The following is an 18,930-nucleotide window of genomic DNA, read 5'->3' as shown; positions in this document are numbered from 1 at the left end:
GGAGAAGTTGGCAGAAGAAAACATAAAGTCAAACCCTCAATTAGTTGTTTACAAAGAAACAAGATTAAAATAAAAATTTGTATAAAGTTAAATGAGAAATTGGAGTAGAACCTATTGTGCCTTAGCTGAATTCCTTCCCCTTCCCCAAAAGTATGGTGGCTATGATGACCATGAGTCATAGGTTCAGAGATTTAGAGACAGGAGGAACCTTAAAGGTTATCAAACTTAATCCCCTGATTTTACAGAAGAGGAAACTGAGCCTCACAGAGGTTTAATAATTTGCATAGTTCACAGTTAGTATCTAAAGTGGTATTGTAACCCAGGTGTTCCTGATACTATGTACAAATTTCTATCCATTGCATGGTTACTCCTTTAGAAAAGATAGGACAGGGGCATAGTGGATGGAGCACCGGCCCTGGATTCGGGAGGACCTGAGTTCAAATCTGGCCTCAGGCACTTGACACTTACTAGCTGTGTGATCCTGGGCAAGTCACTTAACCCCAATTGCCTCACCAAAACAAACAAACAAAAAAAGATAGGACAAATTAAGAAAAGGCAACAATAAATGTAGCTATGGTTAACAGAAGCAAATGAACTGAATTACTCTCAAAGGCATCATATCTTTTAATTTAGCCATATATATGTTTGTCCTTTTTTTGCAGGGCAATGAGGGTTAAGTGACTTGCCCAGGGTCACACAGCTAGTAAGTGTCAACTGTCTGAGGCCGGATTTGAACTCAGGTCCTCCTGACTCCAGGGCCGGTGCTTTATCCACTGCACCACCTAGCTGCCCCCTGTTCTTCATTTCAAAGAGGACCATGACACGGCAGTGATATCATTACTTGCAGTTGATTGGATTTAAGTGAGGGAGGGCTGTGCGGGGTCACCAACCTTACTCTCCTCCAGAGTCATCTGGGTCCAGTGGCAAGATATACATCTGGATGACTGAAGATGATCCTGGATGTTTAAGTCAATTGAGGTTAAGTCACTTGCCCAGGGTCACACAGCTAGTAAGGGTCTGAGGCAAGATTTGAACTCAGGTCCTCGTGACTCCAGAGCCAGTGCTTTATCCACTACACTACCTAACTGCCCCCAATTTAACCATACTAATATGAGGCCAGCTGGGTGGTGTGGTGGATAGAGTGCTGGGCCTAGAGTCAGGAAGACTCATCTTCTTGAGTTCAAATCTGGTCTCAGGCACTTACTAGATGCCTCAATTTCTTCATCTATAAAATGAACTGGAAAAGGAAATGATAAAACACTCCAGTATCTTTGCCAAGAAGACCCAAATGGAGTCATGGAAAGTTGGACACAATTGAAAATGACTGAAGAAAATTCTAGGTATATAATACAAGAAGGTAAAAGACAGAGGAAGAAGTTCCATATAGTCAAATCACTTGTTAGTGACTTTGCTTTATAGAATCAGGTGTCTTAGGGAAGATATCCAGGGAAGACACTTGGAGACAAAGATAAGGTGCTAGCTTCAGTCTGCCAGCTAGATCCTTATTAGCTGCCATTTGGCAGGTCCTGACTAAAAAGTAAGAATGTCTGTACTGTCTCCTTAAGCCATCATCAAGGGGAGTAACTCTTTTGGAATAAGGACCCTGCCACCACCACCACCAAATTCCAACCCAGGCAGTCAAACCAGTTTCAGTAAAAGATCAAGACATCCTGAAAAGAGACAGAACGAAGCATGTGCCAGCCAGATCAAATTACTCCCTGTTCTCAGACCTTGGTGGAGATCCCTAGGAGACTGTACCCAAGACTCAAAGATCCGAGCTTTAGGGGCAAGAATTCACCATTTGACAAAAATTGCTGGAAAAACTGGAAAGCAACATGGAAGAAAATAGGCATAGACCAACATCTTATATTGTAAATCAATATAAGGTCACAATGGATAAATTATTTAGACATAATGAGTGATATAAGTAAATTAAGGAAGTATGGGAAAATGTACCTCTCAGATCTTTGGATAAGAGAAGAGTTTATGACCAAAAAAGAGATAAAGAGAATCATGAGAAGTAAAATTGATAATTTTTATTAAATGCAGTTAAAAATAGAAGGGAACTCTTTGTAGCAAGTTTTACTGATAAGAGTTTCATTTCCAAGACTCATAAGGAATTGATTCAAATCTACAAGAAAAAAAGAGGCAGTCCTCAATTGATAAATGTTTAAAGGATAAGAACGATTTTCTAAGGAAGAAATCCAAGCTAGAAAATCATCGTATGAAAAAATTATTCCAAATTAATAATTAGAGAAATGCAAATCAAAGCAACTCAGGTTCTACTTCACATCCATCATATTGGCAAAGCTGACAAAAGGAAAATTTCAAATATTGGAGGGGCTACAAGAAAAGAGGCACATTAATGCACTGTTGTTGAAACTGTGAATTGCTCCAGTTATTCTGAAAATCAGTTTGGAACTATACCCGATAAGTTACTAAACCTTACATACCCTTTAACCCAGTGATATTGTTAGGCCGAAGAGATCAAAGAAAAATATGTATAACAACTCTTTTTTGTGGTGGGTAACATCCAAAAGGGAAAGGTACCCATTGCTTAAGTGATAGCTAAACAAATTATGATATGTGAATGGAATGGATTGCTATCAAATTGTAAGAAGTAATATTTCAGTGAAAACTAGAAAGACTTAAATGAACTTATGCAGGATGAAGTGAGCGGAATGAATAGAACAATTTATACAATGACATAATTGTAAAGACAAACAATTTTGCCATTAAGTATTTTGAGCTACGCAGTGACCAATCATAATTCTTTTTTTTTTTTTTTTTTTTTTGGTGAGGCAGTTGGGGTTAAGTGACTTGCCCAGGGTCACACAGCTAGTAAGTGTCAAGTGTCTGAGGCCGGATTTGAACTCAGGTACTTCTGAATCCAGGGCCACTGCGCCATCTAGCTGCCCCCCCCATCATAATTCTTAAAGACTGATGATAAAAAGCAAGTTACCTACCTTCTTCTGACATAGATGTGAAGGACTCAGGGTGTGTGTGGAGGGGGAGATGGGGTGGAGCGCCACAGGTTATGGTCAATATGAGAATAGTTTTGCTTTGCCATGAATCAAAAGTTTTGTTTGTCTTTTCTTTTATCTCTTTACAACTTCCAAGAGTCATTCCTAATTAGGTTCACTAGGGCCAAAGGGAATAATCAATCAATCAATATTTCTTACACACCTGCTATGTGCCAGGTACTGTGCTAAGTGTTGGGGATAGAAAAAAAGGGAAAAGACAGCCCCTGTCCTCAAGGAACTTACAATCCAATGGGAGAGACAACATGCAAACAAATGTATTTAAAGTAATCTATATACAGGATAAATAGGAAACAATTAACAGAGGAAAAATTAGAATTAAGAGGGGTTAGGGAAGGCTTTGGTAAAAGATAGGATTTTTGTTGGGACTTAGAGGAAGCCAGGGAGGTCATAGGTGGAGCTGAAGAGGGAGAGTGTTCCTCCAAGTATAGCCCTTCAGATACTTGAAGACAATAATTATGTCCTCCTTGTTTATTTTCTTCTCTAGGCTAACCATTACCAGTTGCTTCAGCTGATTTTCATCAAGTCTTCACAACTACTGCTTGACTTACTGGAAATGATCATTCTTATCTTTAAAGTACTATAGAGGCCCTACAAAATAGTTCTGAAAATGCCTATTGATCTCAAGACTATTACATGAGGTAGGAATTTTATTTGTCTCCCCTCTCCTTCCCACTCTAATATAATAACCCACATGGAAGATCCTTGATAAATATGTACTGAATGAATGGATGAACTAGGAAGTATAATTTCTTGGAAACTGAAGAAGAAAAGGAAGTGGGGGAAAGTAATAGTAAATAGCAGGATTTTTTTCTGTAATAGAAAAGGAGAGAATCAATGTCACAATGATACTATAATAAGAAGAAAAATGTCTAGCTACTAAACAAGATATGCCAGAACACAGGACAATAAAATTAACTAATCCTGGATTAGAATATATTATTATTAGATATGAATAATGAATGAAACATACATGAATTCCCCTGTCAGCTGTACTCATCTTAAAAGGAAGGTTAAGATAAATATTTGTCAAAGACCTGTAATTCTGTCATTGTGGGTAAAACATTTTCCCTCTACCCTCCACCCTCCACCAATGCAGACTGCAGCCCATCTACAATTTATCAGCTTAGAGAGATTCATAGATATATGTCTTACCTTTGCTTTTAATGCCAGTTCCTTATGTTTATGAATTAATTCTTCATTTTCTGACAGTGATGAACCTAGGTGCTGCTTCTGTAAATCTTCTATAGTTTTCTGAAACCAACAGGTTACCTAGAGGAGAAACAACAACAACAGCAAAGATTAAATTCCAAAGGATCAGAGTAAGAGGGTAAGATTTTAGAAATATTTCTTCAACCTTTCAAAATTTACCAAACTAATCCAATCTCACTTTTAAACTTATTTCATGCATTAAGTCAGTATCATCAGGTTTTCATTCGTCTTCATATAAAACACCACCTGCTCAGGTGAAGAGGGAAAAATCCAGAAAAGTATGAAAATGATTTATCAAACATGGTAGATGACACGCCATGAAGAAAACAACCCCATCTCAGTTCTAACAAGGAAGGACTAAAATATGTTCCCAAACAGTATATAAATCATAAGTCTTTTAAAACAAAGGCATCCGTAAAATTGTATTCTTTTTTCACATATGAAATGATGAATCTGAGCAGCTTCACAGATACCTATGACAGTATTAAATAGCACTGTGTAGAAAAAATCTTTTCTACTATAAAAAGCCAATGCAAGAGTATTGAGTTTGCTGAATTTCCTGGGAAATCTATACTCAGAAAATAAATGGAATGGTTAGAAAAGGTCCACTTATATTATAAATGATAGAAAGAATGATTCACTCATTTCAATTTGATATAAATAGTAGGACATATCATGTGTGGTGTGTAAGCAAAACAAATGATAGAGAACTCCAAAGGAAGCTATAGCTCCTTAAATGAGGCCATAGAGTGGCATGCATGGGTCTTGTGATAGTATTATTAACTACTCACCCACACAAATGGCTATACTAGCTATGCAACAAATTAACCTCAATTCAGGAGAATATGACAATTATCTGACCTCAAATCCCTCTGCATGGTGTGGGAAAGCTTCAATTATGAAAAAAAAAAACCATAGAATCAAAGCATGTTAGATACAGGTTATACCTTGGACCCTTCTGGTCCACAGAAAGTAGACTATACAGTCTCCTTTAGGGAGGTGTAGGAAGTAGGGTGTCATGGGATTGATAGGTATTTTCAAATGTACTTTGTAGGGCCTCTATAGGGTTTTTTGTTTTGTTTTGTTTTTGTTTTTTTGTGAGGCAATTGGCATTAAGTGACTTGCCCAGTGTCACACAGCTAGTAAGTGTTAAGTGTCTGAGGTCAAATTTGAACTCAGGTCCTCCTGAATCCAGGGCTGGTGCTCTATTCACTGCGCCACCTAGCTGCCCCATTCTATAGGGTTTTAAAGATAAGAATGATCATTCCCAGTGAGTCAAGTAGGGTTGGACTAGAGGGAAACTAGTTTCTGCCTGTACTCCCCCATGAAGATAAAGATCATGCACACAAAATAAAGTTAGGGAAATTCACAGCTAAAGTCTTCTCTATTCTTCCTTTGGATCCCTGGATCTGTAAAATGAGAGGATTGGCCAAGATGACCTATAAGGTTTCTTTTAGCTGTAAATCAATGACCCTGTTAACCCCAGGTTTATTTTTTTTGGCAACAAACTTCTTTTTTTTTTTTTTTGGTGAGGCAATTGGGGTTAAGTAACTTGCCCAGGGTCACACAGCTAGTAAGTGTTAAGTGTCTGAGGCCGGACTTGAACTCAGGTCCTCCTGACTGTAGGGCCGGTGTTCTATCCACTGCACCACCTAGCTGCCCAACAACAAACTAATGAGTGATGAGTTACTAGAGACTGCTTGAAATCTCAACACCTTTTACAATAGTGCTGGGGGTTTACTCTCAATGCAAGATAGTTTATCTGGCATTCATCAACCAGAGATCTCTATTAACCAGAATTAATCACAGAATCTCAGAGTTGGAAGGGATATCGAAGGGCACCTTTTCCAACCTATTCCTAACAAGAATTCTCTCTACAACATTCTCCAAAGGTGGCTATCACACCTTTCTTTGAAGACCTCTAATAAAGAGGATGCAGGACCTCCTGTGGTAGCCTCTGATTTTTGATTAGCATTGTTAGGCTATGATTTTTGATAGCGAGCCTAAACCTGCCACTTTGAAGCATTCATCCACTGTTGGTAATTCCATCTGGGGTTTAGCTGAACGAGGCTATTCCTGTAACTAGGTGGTACACAGAGTACATGACTTGGAGTCAGGAAAATATAAATTCAAATCCTGCCTCAGATACTAGCTATATGACCTTAGGTGAGTTACTTAACCTATGTCTCCATTTCCTCATCTATAAAATGGGGGTGACAATAGCACCCACCTCACAGGGTTGTTGTAAGGATCAAATGAGTTATCAAATGTAAAGTGCTCTGTAAACCTTAGAGTTCTGTATAAATGCTACTGTTATTGTTATTATTTCCCATGACAGCCTTTCAAATATTTGAAAGTATTGAACATGCCCTCCCCTAAGTCTTCCCTTTTCCAGGGTAAATATCCTATTTCCTGTGCACCTGATGAATGTAACTCATGATACTAAAAATGATCCTATATTACCATAAAATCTTTAAGCACCTCCCCAGGATCAGAGGATAATTAGAGATGATTTAATTCAATTTCTCCTGATAGTAAAGAAAAGGGAGGCCCAGGGAGGTTAAGGAATAAAGTAGGTTATGGTTGTTAAATTCCCCTTCCCATGCTTGATGCTGGACTAGTATTGAAGATACCCATTTAATTTCTTAAAAAAAATCAATACTTCACAGGGTATTACCATTTAAACTAGTTGGTATGTATAATGTGCATTAAGTGGAAACCATTGAGATTTTCTTTCCATTAACAGACATAAAAGGTGTTCATTCATTTCTGCAATTTTAATAATAGAAAAAACCCTTTATCACAAAAAGCATGCCATGAACCCATTTAAAAATCACAAACAAACGGGAATTATCCAAGAGACTGGATAAAAGCAAAGAAGATCATTAATTTAATTTAATTTCAATACAATAGCAAAGTGGTTAATGATTCCTTGAAGTGTGTTCTTTTTTTCTCCTATACAATAAAACCAAATTTTACCAATGCTAAAATAAAGGGACTTCCCATAAAACATATTGTTTGTAGCTCCATATGTCTCTCTGGTGCATAGTTGGTTGTTGTTGGTTTTTTTAAAAAATCACAACACAGTTACAAACATCCAGAAAAAAAAATATGGCACTATTTTTGTGCTACATACATGATGAGAGAAATAGGGCAATTTTTTATGTATCCTTAAGAGACTTGCTGAGTTGGTTCGACCTTAAAATCACTGGTGCTCAAGTGGGCAATAATTTAAGCCTTTTGGGGAATATATCCTCCCAAAAAAAGGTTGAGGATAGCTTTAATTTTTAAAATTTTTAATTCTTTTTATTTTTTAGTGAGGCAGTTGGGGTTAAGTGACTTGACCAGGGTCACACAGCTAGTAAGTGTTAAGTGTCTGAGGCCGAATTTGAACTCAGGTCCTCCTGACTCCAGGGCTGGTGCTCTATCCACTGCACCACCTAGCTGCCCCTGAGTATAGCTTTAAACTCCTCCTTTATACTGGACTCTATAGCAAACTCTTTTCTGCGATGGTAGAATACTTCCTAGTAGTAGGACCAACATCTACATGTACTTTACCAGACTACAAAGATACATCAAGATTCACCCCCATGATTAGGGTGATTATATTCACCAAACCCCAGCTTAATTCACATGACCAGATTGATAATATTGTCTTTCACAGAGCCTTATTTTCTTATCTGCAGATTATATTTTCTTTTCTTATGATTGTACTTATGGGGGGGGGCAGCCAGGTGGCACAGAGGATAAAGCACCAGCCCTGGATTCAGAAGGACCTGAGTTCAAATCTGGCCTCAGACACTTGACATTTACTAGCTGTGTTACTCTGGGCAAGTCACTTAACCCTCACTGACGGGCAAAAAATAAAAAATAATTTTTAAAAAAGTTTGTACTTATCCAGAAAAATCTATACTGTATGTCACAATCAGGGTTTGAGTATCTGTACAGTGTGATCACTGGGCAGTGCTTCTAGAGGCAACAGACTATTGTTGCTTTCTCTATGCCTTACAAACTCCCTATTCTCCATAATTGTCTGATTTCCATTTGGGCTTGTCCAACAATTTTAGAGCTATTTCAATTTATGTACCTTTTTCTTCTCCCATCTTTTAGATAAAGTAGAATCAAGGTACAATCTTGTGATTTTTCAATAGGTCAAGCATGCAAGGCCTCATCAGATCTGGGACTAGAATGTATGCCAGGGTTTGAAGCTTTGGGGCCCCGAGAAGGGACCCAGGTCAAGGGCTCATCCAGTAAGAAAGTCCATAGCCTACATTCCATGGACTATAAGAGTTTAAGGTATAACTGCCATCTGCTCTTGGTGACAAAGATATAGACTATTCCCTAAGATTTCTTCTACTTCTAACATGCTTTGATTGTGTTTTTCTTTGATGACTGAAAGTTGCCAAAAGCATGCAAAGTGATTGGAAAACAGAATGAAGTCATATCATTCCCAAATTCTTTCTCCTGAATTGAGGTTAAGTTGCTACATGACAAGGATAGCCATTTGTGTGGGTGATAAGTTAATAATAACATCACGCGACCCATGCGTGCCATGTTATGTCCTCATTTAAAGAGCTATAGCTTCTTTTAGAGTTTTCTACATTTGTGATCTAGTTCGTGAAGAAGGCTCAGGGTTGTTGAAAATTCTTTAACAGAGACAGCAAATACAGTGACTGGGATGGAAAGAAAACAGGTGGTCCTAATCCCTTAAGGGTTTGAATACACTGAACTAGCAAACCTTGATGTTAGATGAGTGAGTCAAGGGTTTGGTATTCTAAGAATATTCCAATTCCTACTGACTACATATGGCCACTGTGCAGGTGCGGTAAAATGAGCACAAGAGGCAACTGCGACATTTTGGGGAAAGTGCTTAACTTGGAGTCAGAAAGCCTGGTTTTGAGTCCTAGTTCTGGTACCAGCCCTGTGTCCATGGGCCAGTCACTTCATTTCTATTTCCTCATGTCAAGAAATTGGTCCTTTTCAAGAATGAAGGACAGGGGGCAGATAGGTGGCACAGTGGATAAAGCAACAGCCTTGGATTCAGTAATACCCAGGTTCAAATCCGGCCTCAGACACTTGACACTTACTAGCTGTGTGACCCTGGGCAAGTCACTTAACCCCTATTGCCCCGCCAAAAAAAAAAAAAGAAGAAGAATGAAGGACAGATAACAACAGTAGAAATGGTGCATTGATCCTAAGCTACTTACCATTCCAAAACACCATTAAAAACAAACAAACAGCATTTTCTCAGTAGTCCTATATGGCTGAGAATCATGGAACATCATGCTTGCAGAAAAATGAAGATTGAAGGTCAGTGGTAAAATGTGTGCTGGGTGTAAGTCAACTCTAGCCAACATTGCCACCAATAACTTGCATATAAGGAGGGACATAAAAGAGACATCAAGGAAGTCACAGATGATCCAAAGAAGAGGTAGGTTCCTGATTGAATAATAGGATCGCTGATTTAGAGGAGCAAATCGTATGAAAATATACCCCAAATCAGGAATAATTAGAGAAATTCATACAAAGGAGCTCAGAAGTTCCACCTCATACCAATTAGATTGGCAAAGATGTAAAAGAGGAAAATGACAAATGTTAGAGAGGGTACCCTAAAGTACCATTTGTAGAGCTGTGGATTGGTTTAGACTTCTGGAAAGCAGTTTAGAACTACACACAAAACGTTAATAAACTGTGTGTATTCTTTAAACCTGCAATACCATTAGTAAACCTAAATCTCAAAGAGTTCAAAGGAAAAGGATGCATAAGTTAAAAAAAAAATTACCACTCTCTTCAGAATAGCAAAATACTGAAATCTGAGGGGGTACCCATCAATTGGTGAATGGCTGAACAAATTAGAGCATATGAATGAAGTAGAATACTATTGTGCCATAAGAAAAGATGAAACAGACACTCTCACTCAAACTGGAAAGACCTCGTGTATTGATCAGAGCGAAGTGAGTAGAACAAGGAGAAAAATTTCTACAACGACAACATAAGTATAAATAACTTTGAAAGAACAGAACTGGGGCGGCTAGGTGGCGCAGTGGATAAAGCACCAGCCCTGGATTCAGGAGTTCCTGAGTTCAATTCCGGCCTCAGACACTTGACACTTACTGGCTGTGTGACCCTGGGCAAGTCACTTAACCCCATTGCCCCGTAAAAAAAAAAATTAAATAAATAAAAAGAAAGAATAGAACTCAGGTCATTGCAATGACAACATGATTACAGAAGATCAAGGAAAAAACGTATCGTCCATCTCCTGCCAGAGGGGTGATAGACTTAGATCCAGAAAGAGAGAGATTTCTTTGCATTTGACCAATATGAGAACCTGTTTTTCTTTACTATGTATGTTTGTTATTATGGTTTTCTTTTTCTTTCTTTTTTTATTGTTTATTGTTCAATGGGGGCAGGAAAGAGTAGGAGGAGGAAAAATGACTATCAATTGGAAAAAATAATAAAATTAAAACTGAGAAAGATAGGGATGAGAATTATACGGAATTCTTTTTTTTTCTTTAAAGACTCCACTCAATGGCCACCTATTACTTGAATTCTTTTCTTATTCCCTCTCCAATGCCCTCCTTCCCAAAACTACCATAACCTATAGATAGATCGATAGATAGATGGATAGATAGATTAGATTAGATAGATTAGATAGATAGATGATGGATAGATAGATAGATTAGATAGATAGAGACAGGGAAACAGAGATACACACTTTTTTTTTTAATATTCTGAATATGCTTCCTTTTCCCTCAGCATTTCCATGTCTTTTTCTTACCTAGAAATTTCCTAAGAGAGAAATGTTTGTGTTTCCTTCAGGGATGAAGGTAAAGAGGAATTGCATAAGGACATTTGGTCACTTGTCAGGGCTTTTGAAAACAAGAGGTTTAAGAGTTTTATCGGACCACTCCACAGTAGCATATCAGAGAGAGCATGGACAGTGTGGTATGTCAGGTAGGCAAGCCCTCTGGCCTCTTCCCTCATGAATAAATCTATTGGGGGCAGCTAGGTGGTGCAGTGGATAGAGCACCAGCCCTGAATTCAGGAGGACCCGAGTTCAAATCTGACCTCAGACATTTGACACTTACTAGTTGTGTGACCTTGGGCAAGTCACTGAGCTCTCATTGCCCCACCAAAAAAAAGAGGGGGGAGAATAAATCTACTCTCCTCTGACCTCCTGCCTGAGAGTCATCTTCCATCCAACCTCAGTGGCACATACCACCCTGCCCACCCTTCTTCTCTACCTCTTGCTCTGGGAATTATAATGAGATCAAATAGAACATTTTCTTCTTTAAAAAAAAAAGTATCAATGGACTTTTCTAGTATTGTTCTATTCATCATTGCTGTGACTTCCCTGAAAAATAAATAAACAAATAAATGAATGAATGAATAGATAAATTAAAAAATAGATAGATAAATAAATAAGTAAATAAACAAATAAATGAATGGATAGATAAATAAATAAATAAATATAAATGAATGAATGAATGAATAAATAAATAGATAGATAGATAGGTAAATAAATAAATAAATGAAAGACCCTTCTCTTGCCACCACTCTCCTAGATGTGGTATCTTCTTCTGTTAGAATCTAAGCTCTAGAGGGCAGGAATTGTCTTGATACTGTATGTGTGCCTCCAGCACTTAATGATACAGTACCTGGCATATAGAAAGTGTTTAATAAATACCCTCCATTCATTCAGTTGTTATTTAAGATCCCTGATGAGAGGGAACTCTTCCATCTTTGTTTTTGTATCTCCAGCACCTAGCACTGTGCTTGGCACAGGGTAGGTGCTTAACAAATGCCCGACTGAAAGGTATAAAGACATTTTGATCTCCACCAAGCAAAAAAAGGATCCATTCTGATGGACTCACAGAGGGACATATTGGCTAGAATTTACTTCACTTGGAATCAGAAAGGCCTGGAGTCAAAACTAAGCCTCAGAGACATTAACTAGTTATATGACTCTGAGCGAAGTGTATAAGCTCTCCCCGCCTCAATTTCCTCATGTGTAAAATGGGAATAACAATAACTTTATCACTTCACCAACGTGTCAGAATCAAATGAGTACTTTTGTAAACCTCCAAGTATTATGTAAATGTCAGTTATTGTTATTACTATTATTTAATATTTGTACTCCCTGCTTCACTGAGCTGTTGTGAATGAAGTGGGAAGTGGGTTTTTTTTAAACTTTAAAACAATACATCTGTTATTTGTTATTTGTTTGGGAGGGAAGAATTTTAATATTTCTAAAGCTACCTAGAGTTCCTTCAGCACACTTATTAAACTTAGCCCACATCACATTTCCTAGTCTCTTTTCATGAAATGCTTATCTCCCATAGATTCTGCAGGTGAAATGCAGTAAGAACCCGAATGATTAAAGATCTTTCTGGGCCCTCACCATTATCCACTCCTTGCCCCCTGATGCCAGTTTGCAGGCTCCCCAAGCCTGCATGTTTACTACCAGATATGCTTTGGGAAACAACATCAAAAAGAAAGCCAGCCCTGGTTTCAGGAGTAACAAGATCGTCATGAGGCTGGTTACATCTCATTGTGTGGCATTTTCACATGTGGGCAGCCACTTAGATCAGATTTACTGTACTGGGCAGAGCCTGGCTGAGGGAGGGATGCTCAGCAGCCTGTAACTTGACTCTCACTAACATTCCCTTCTGCTGGAAACAAGTCACCCTAAATAACAGAGGGCATATCGACTGCAATGGCTTTCCAATGAATCTGCTGCAGCTCTCCCCTTTGGTTATTGCTCAGAGCTGCAGCTACTACAAAGTGGCTTTATGAGCTTTTAAATTATTGCAGCTGCTGTCACAAAGAATGAATGATAAGTGATTTAAATGTTACTTTATAATGCTTATTTTAACATGATCCCAGAAAGTGGAGAAAAACATAAACATTAAGAAAAAATATTGGGAAAAGAAAAAGGTGTTTCTTTAATACACAAGGGTTTGAGGGAGGGGGTATGAATTTTAATTAATTGGGACTGGGTAAGTGAAGATAAAGAAAGAATATTTTCCCTTTCTACAATACTTATATATGGATATAATGGTTTTTCTGTGTCTTACGATTCCAATCTTAGAGATCCAACCTCAAAACAATCATGAAGCAGGACAAGGAGGGAGCTAGGCACATCCACAATTCTGACCCTGTGACAATATAAGAGGAGGGAGGAATGAGAGAGAAGATTGCATATTTACTATATACTAGCTATAATATACTTAGAAGATGTCTCTTCTTTTAGTTAAAGATGCCAACAAAAGCAGTATTTAGGACTTTTTGTGGAGAGTGGGGGTGGGGGACACAAGTAGCATTTTATCATCTTTAATGTTTGGTTGTATCTAACCCTTTGCGACCCGCTTTGGGATTTTCTTGACAAAGATCCTAGAATGATTTGCCATTTCCTTCTCTAGTTCATTTTACAGATGAGGAAACTGAGAAAAATAGGTTTAGGTGACTTGTCTAAGGTCATACAGCTAATAAGTATCTGAGGCCAGATTTGAACTCAAGAATATGAGAAGAATATGAGTCTTCCTGACTCAAGGCCAGGCACTCTATCCATATGCCACTTAGCTTCCCTTAATCTATAATAATAGAAAGAAATATAAAGCCTTATATGTGGGCTCAAAAAGTGAACCACAAATACAAGGCTGGAAAGGCATAATTAGACAGAAGCTCATTTGAGAATTTTGGTGGACTGCAAGTTCAATGAGTCAATAGATAAATGTTGCTATATGATGATCTTTGCCTGCATTAAGACAAGCATTTTTTTTAACCAGACCTGTGATTTCATTGGTATAGGGAACTCTTTAGCCTTAAGCAATTCTCTAAGAGAGTCATAGCTTTCAGTAATAAATAAGAATCCCAATCTGCAGCTAGGTAATGCAATAGATAGAGTTCCTGAGCCTGGAGTCAGGAACACTTATCATCCTGAGTTCGAATCTAGGCTCAGACATTTACTAGCTGTGTGATTCTGGGCAAGTCACTTAATTCTGTTTGCCTCAGTTTCCCCATCTGTAAAGTGAGGATAAGGAAATGGTGAATGACTCCAGTATCTTTACCAAGAAATCTCCAAATGAGGTCACAAAGAATTGGACACGACTGAATAACAACCTTAAATAGGCATGTAGTCCAACTCCCTTATTTTAGAGATGAAGAAACTAAAACCAAGACAGGTCAAGAGGTTTACCCAAGGTCACACTGATACCAATAGGCATCAAGTCATTTTACTCCAAATTCAGAGTTCTTTCTACTCTTCAGTTTGGTCTCAGAAGGCAGGACTAGGAATAAAGAGCAGAAGTTACAAAGAAGACTATCATAATCTCCCCTAAGCCTTCTCTTTTTCCAACTATACAATCCTATTTCCTTCAAGTAGTATCCACCTCCAGACGTGCTTTTAGCTTGGCAACAGCCTCACTAAAATAAGACTCTCAGAACCAGATACAGTGCTCCAGATTTGGCCTGACCAGGGCAGGGTACAATGGGCCTAGACATCTTCTTTGTTTCAGATGCTGTATTTCTATTAATACAGCTTAAAATCAGGTTAGCTTTCTGTCTACCAAGTGACAAGGTTGACTCATATTAAATATGCTGAAAAATGCTTGTTTTTCCCCATAACTTTCTAGCTGTGTCTCCCCTCACCTCATACCTATGCAATTAAGAGAAGGATTCCATATGTATTTCTAGTAAGTCTCATCTTTTAAAGACTTTACAATTTGGTTCCTTCCAACCTATGCATGATTCTTTATTGTCTATCTCCATGCCTTTGTACAAGCTGGTTCCCATGCCTGGAATGCACTTTCTCCTCACCTCTGCCTCAGAATCCCTAGCTTCTTCAAAGCCCATTCAAGTGTTACTTGCTAGAGAAGTCCTATCTTGATACTCTTACTTACTAGCAGCCTCCACTCAGAAATTAATCTGTATAAATGTTGTTTTCTGTATATATCTCCATCTCTCTCTCTCTCTCTCTCTCTCTCTCTCTCTCTCTCTCTCTCTCTCTCTCTCTCTCTCTCTCTCTCAATGAAATGTAAATTTTTAAGGATAGAGACTATTTTGGTCTTTTTGTTCTAAGTGCCTAGCCAGTGGTAGCAAGTTGGTGCAGCAGAGAAGAGTGGTGGGCCTGGAGTCAGGAAGACCTGGGTTCAGAAATGGCCCCAGACATCTACCAGCTGTGTGACCCTGGGTGAATCACTTAAATTCTGCCTCAATTTTCTCAACTGTAATGGGGATAATAACAGCCCCTATCTCCCAGTGCTGTTGTGAAGATCAAATGAGATAACATTTGTAAAGCTCTTAGTACAGTGGCTGGAGCATACTAGGTGCTTAATAAATGCATATTTCCTTCTTTCCTTCCTTCCTAGTTTTCAGTGGCTGGGATATAGCAGGCAGTTAAGAAATACTTATTGAATAAAGGAATGGCTCTTATTACACTTGGCTGATTATTCCAAACTGCCAACATCTTTTTTGGATAGTCATTCTGTCATCTGAGGGATATGAGCCATCCCTACCTTCCAGATGCTGATGACATGCTTATCAAATTTCCAGATGACATAAAATCAACATTGCTTTTTAAAATAGGGATTCTTTTTTTGTGTGTGTGAGGCAGAGGGTTAAGTGACTTGCCCAGGGTCACACAGCTAGTAAGTGTCAAGTATTTTAACTCAGGTCCTCCTGAATCCAAGGCCAGTGCTTTATCCACTGTGCCACCTAGCTGCCCCCTAAAATAGGTATTCTTAACCTGACCACAATACTCTAACTAGGACCAAAGCAGCACAGAGCTCAATGGGATCTTCTCCATCCTTTGATCTATTTCTATTAAAGTAACCTAAAATTAACTTTTATTTAATAGCTTCCTTGGCTCATCATGAACTTCTGATTTTCTTTCATAAAAACTGATGTTATATCAGTATATCCTGTACTTCTGTAGGTTATTTTTAAAAACCTAAATGAAAGTATTTATATTCATTACCATGAAGTTCCATATTGTTTTTGACTCATAAAGAAAAAAATCTAGAGTAGAAAATGAATACCTAGATAAAATTATGGGAGCCCAAAGCAAGGTAAGGAATTTAAATGTACTAATCAAGCAAATCAACATCATTTAAAAGGTATTAATTTGGGGGCAGCTAGGTGGTGCAGTGGATAAAGCACTGGCCTTGGATTCAGGAGGACCTGAGTTCAAATCCAGCCTTAGACATTTGACGCTTAACTAGCTGTGTGACCCTGGGCAAGTCACTTAACCCTCATTGCCCTGCAAAAAAAAAAAAATTAAAAGGTATTAATTCAAAAAAAAGGAAAAAGAACCTATTCGTACCAAAAAGTATTTATAGCAGCTCTTTTTGTGGTGGCTAAGAATTAGAAATTGAGGGGATGCTCATTAATTGGGGAATGGCTGAATGCGAGATATGATTGTAATGGAATGTTATTGTGCTATAAGAAATGATGACCAGCATTCTTTCAGAAAAACCTGGAAAAATTTAGATGACCTGATATAAAATGAACTGAGCAGAACCAGGAGACCACTGTACACAGTAATAGCAATGTTGTAGGATGGAAACTATGAATGACTTAGCTATTCTTAGAAATTCAATAAGTCAAGATGGTCCCAAAGGACTCATGATGAAAAATGCTATCTCTTCCAGAGAAAGAACCAATGATGTCTGAATAAAGACTGAAGTATGCCTTCTCTCTGTGTGCTTTTCTCCCTTTCTTCCTCCCTTCCTAGTCTTGCACAAAATGAGTAACATAGAAATGCTTTACATGATTCCACATGTATAACCTATATCAGATTGCTTACCATTAGGTAGGGGGGAGAGAAAGAGGAGAAGGATGGATAGAAATTGGAACTCGAAATATCAAAAAAAACCAAACAACAACCAAATGTTTAAAATTGTTTTACATGTAATTGGGTTTTAAAAAGCTTTATTTTCTCATCTGTTTCTGTGGCAGAGTGGAAAGAACTATAAGCATGAAGTTGGGAAGAATTGGATTTAAATTCTTCCTTAGATAATTACAGATTTAGCTTCTCTAAGTCTCAGTCTACTTATTTGTAGAATGAGAATACTAAAAAATAGCACCCTTATAGGGTTATAGTGAGCTAGTATATACAAAACACTTTGAAAACCTTAAAGCACTATAATGGTTAGCTATGATGGTCATTAGCTGGAGAAGGAAATGGCAAACCACTCCAGTATCTTCATCAAAAAAAAAAAAAAACCAACCCAAATGGGGGTCACTAAATCTAATACAACTAAAAATAACTTAACAACAACAATAATGGTCATTAATAGCTGATACTACTAATAGGTCATATTAATGTATAGAGTGTTGGCTTTGAGTTCAAATCCTACTTTAGACTCTTAATGGACCCTAGTAGACCCTCTGTGTAACCCTAGGCAAGTCACTTAACTTCTATCAGCTTCAGTTTCTCCATCCATAAAATGGGCATAATAATAGTGCTTGTCTCATGAAATTGTAAGGATCAAATGAGATAATGTATGTAAAGCAGAAGTGCCAGTTATTAACTATCCTTCCCAGATTTGTTATTTTGCATGGAAACTATATCTTGTGTAGCAATCACACACACTGTCCTGGAAACCATTGATTGTTTCCATTCAGCTCTTGTTAAGCTGCTCATTATCCTTTTGCTATGTCTTTTCTCCTTCAAGGCTATCTACTAAGGTTATGGCAGTCAATTTCACCTATATAAAATGGTGCAAATTTATTTCAAAAGCATGTCATCTCTGTGCTTTTAGCAACATTGGACAAATTACTTCACTCTATCTCAGTCTCTTCATCTATAAAATGAGGGGATTAAAGTAGAAGACCTTTAAGGTCCTTTCCAGGTCAAAATCCTATGATCCCTTGAAAGAACCAAGGACTATGCCCTTTGGCACATGCTAGAGATCTCCAAACTGACATTGATCCATTGATCAGCTCTATATCAACTGACTTGATTAATTATCCAGTCCATATTTTTCTATCTTATCTACATAGATATAATTTTGGCATAGGACAACTAGTACCAGACTAGGAGTCAGGAAATCTGGATTTGAATCCCTTCTCATGTGGCCTAGAAGAATTCATTTAAATGTTCTAATTGTTTCCTCATCATCAAAATTCATATAATACCTGTAATATCTTCATCATAGGGTTGTGGTGAGGATCAAATGAAATAATGCATGTAAAAGTCCTTTATAAATTTTAAAGCCTTATTTGTTAGCTAGGACTAGGCAATTTACCAAATACTTTCTGAAAATGTACATTTCCCGTTTTAAAGAGAATTTTGCCTAGATGATAGAAAATAGACTAGATGACCACTAGTTTCCTCTTAGCCCTGGGAGTTTACAATGCTATAATCACACACAGAAATAGAAGCAAAGCTTTAGTCAATTGAGGGTGGGAAAAAAATGTCTTTTCAGCCTACTGCAACATCTATTTATAGTTGACACGCCCACAAATGATAACATTCCTCATTTGCTTTTGGAATGGTTAAATTTGTGACATTCTTAAAGGCTATTGAAAACACCCAGGAGTATCCCCTAGCCTGATACCTTTCTTCCTACAAATCATTTTATTTTTAAAGGCAGAAAAGAAAATCCTTTTGAAAAGGAAAATAAAATTTATTTTAGTCTTCCTCATAGGAGAAGTTGCCAGTAGGCAGAATTTA

General features: G+C 37.8%; 1 protein-coding gene across 1 annotated transcript in view; it reads right to left on the bottom strand.

Moving 5' to 3' along the window:
* The window catches only part of CCDC141 (coiled-coil domain containing 141), a 254,579-nt gene that overhangs the window by 155,269 nt on the left and 80,380 nt on the right, over positions 1-18,930 (bottom strand). Inside the window, exon 7 of the mRNA XM_043990782.1 lies at positions 4,197-4,313. Within this exon, the coding sequence (XP_043846717.1) occupies positions 4,197-4,313 (117 nt within the window). The remainder of the gene's footprint in view (positions 1-4,196; positions 4,314-18,930) is intronic.

This window comes from Dromiciops gliroides, chromosome 3, assembly GCF_019393635.1.
Source record: "Dromiciops gliroides isolate mDroGli1 chromosome 3, mDroGli1.pri, whole genome shotgun sequence".
NCBI lineage: Eukaryota > Metazoa > Chordata > Mammalia > Microbiotheria > Microbiotheriidae > Dromiciops > Dromiciops gliroides.
Note: the sequence above shows the minus strand (reverse complement) of the source record. Positions and strands in the feature narration are given on the sequence as shown.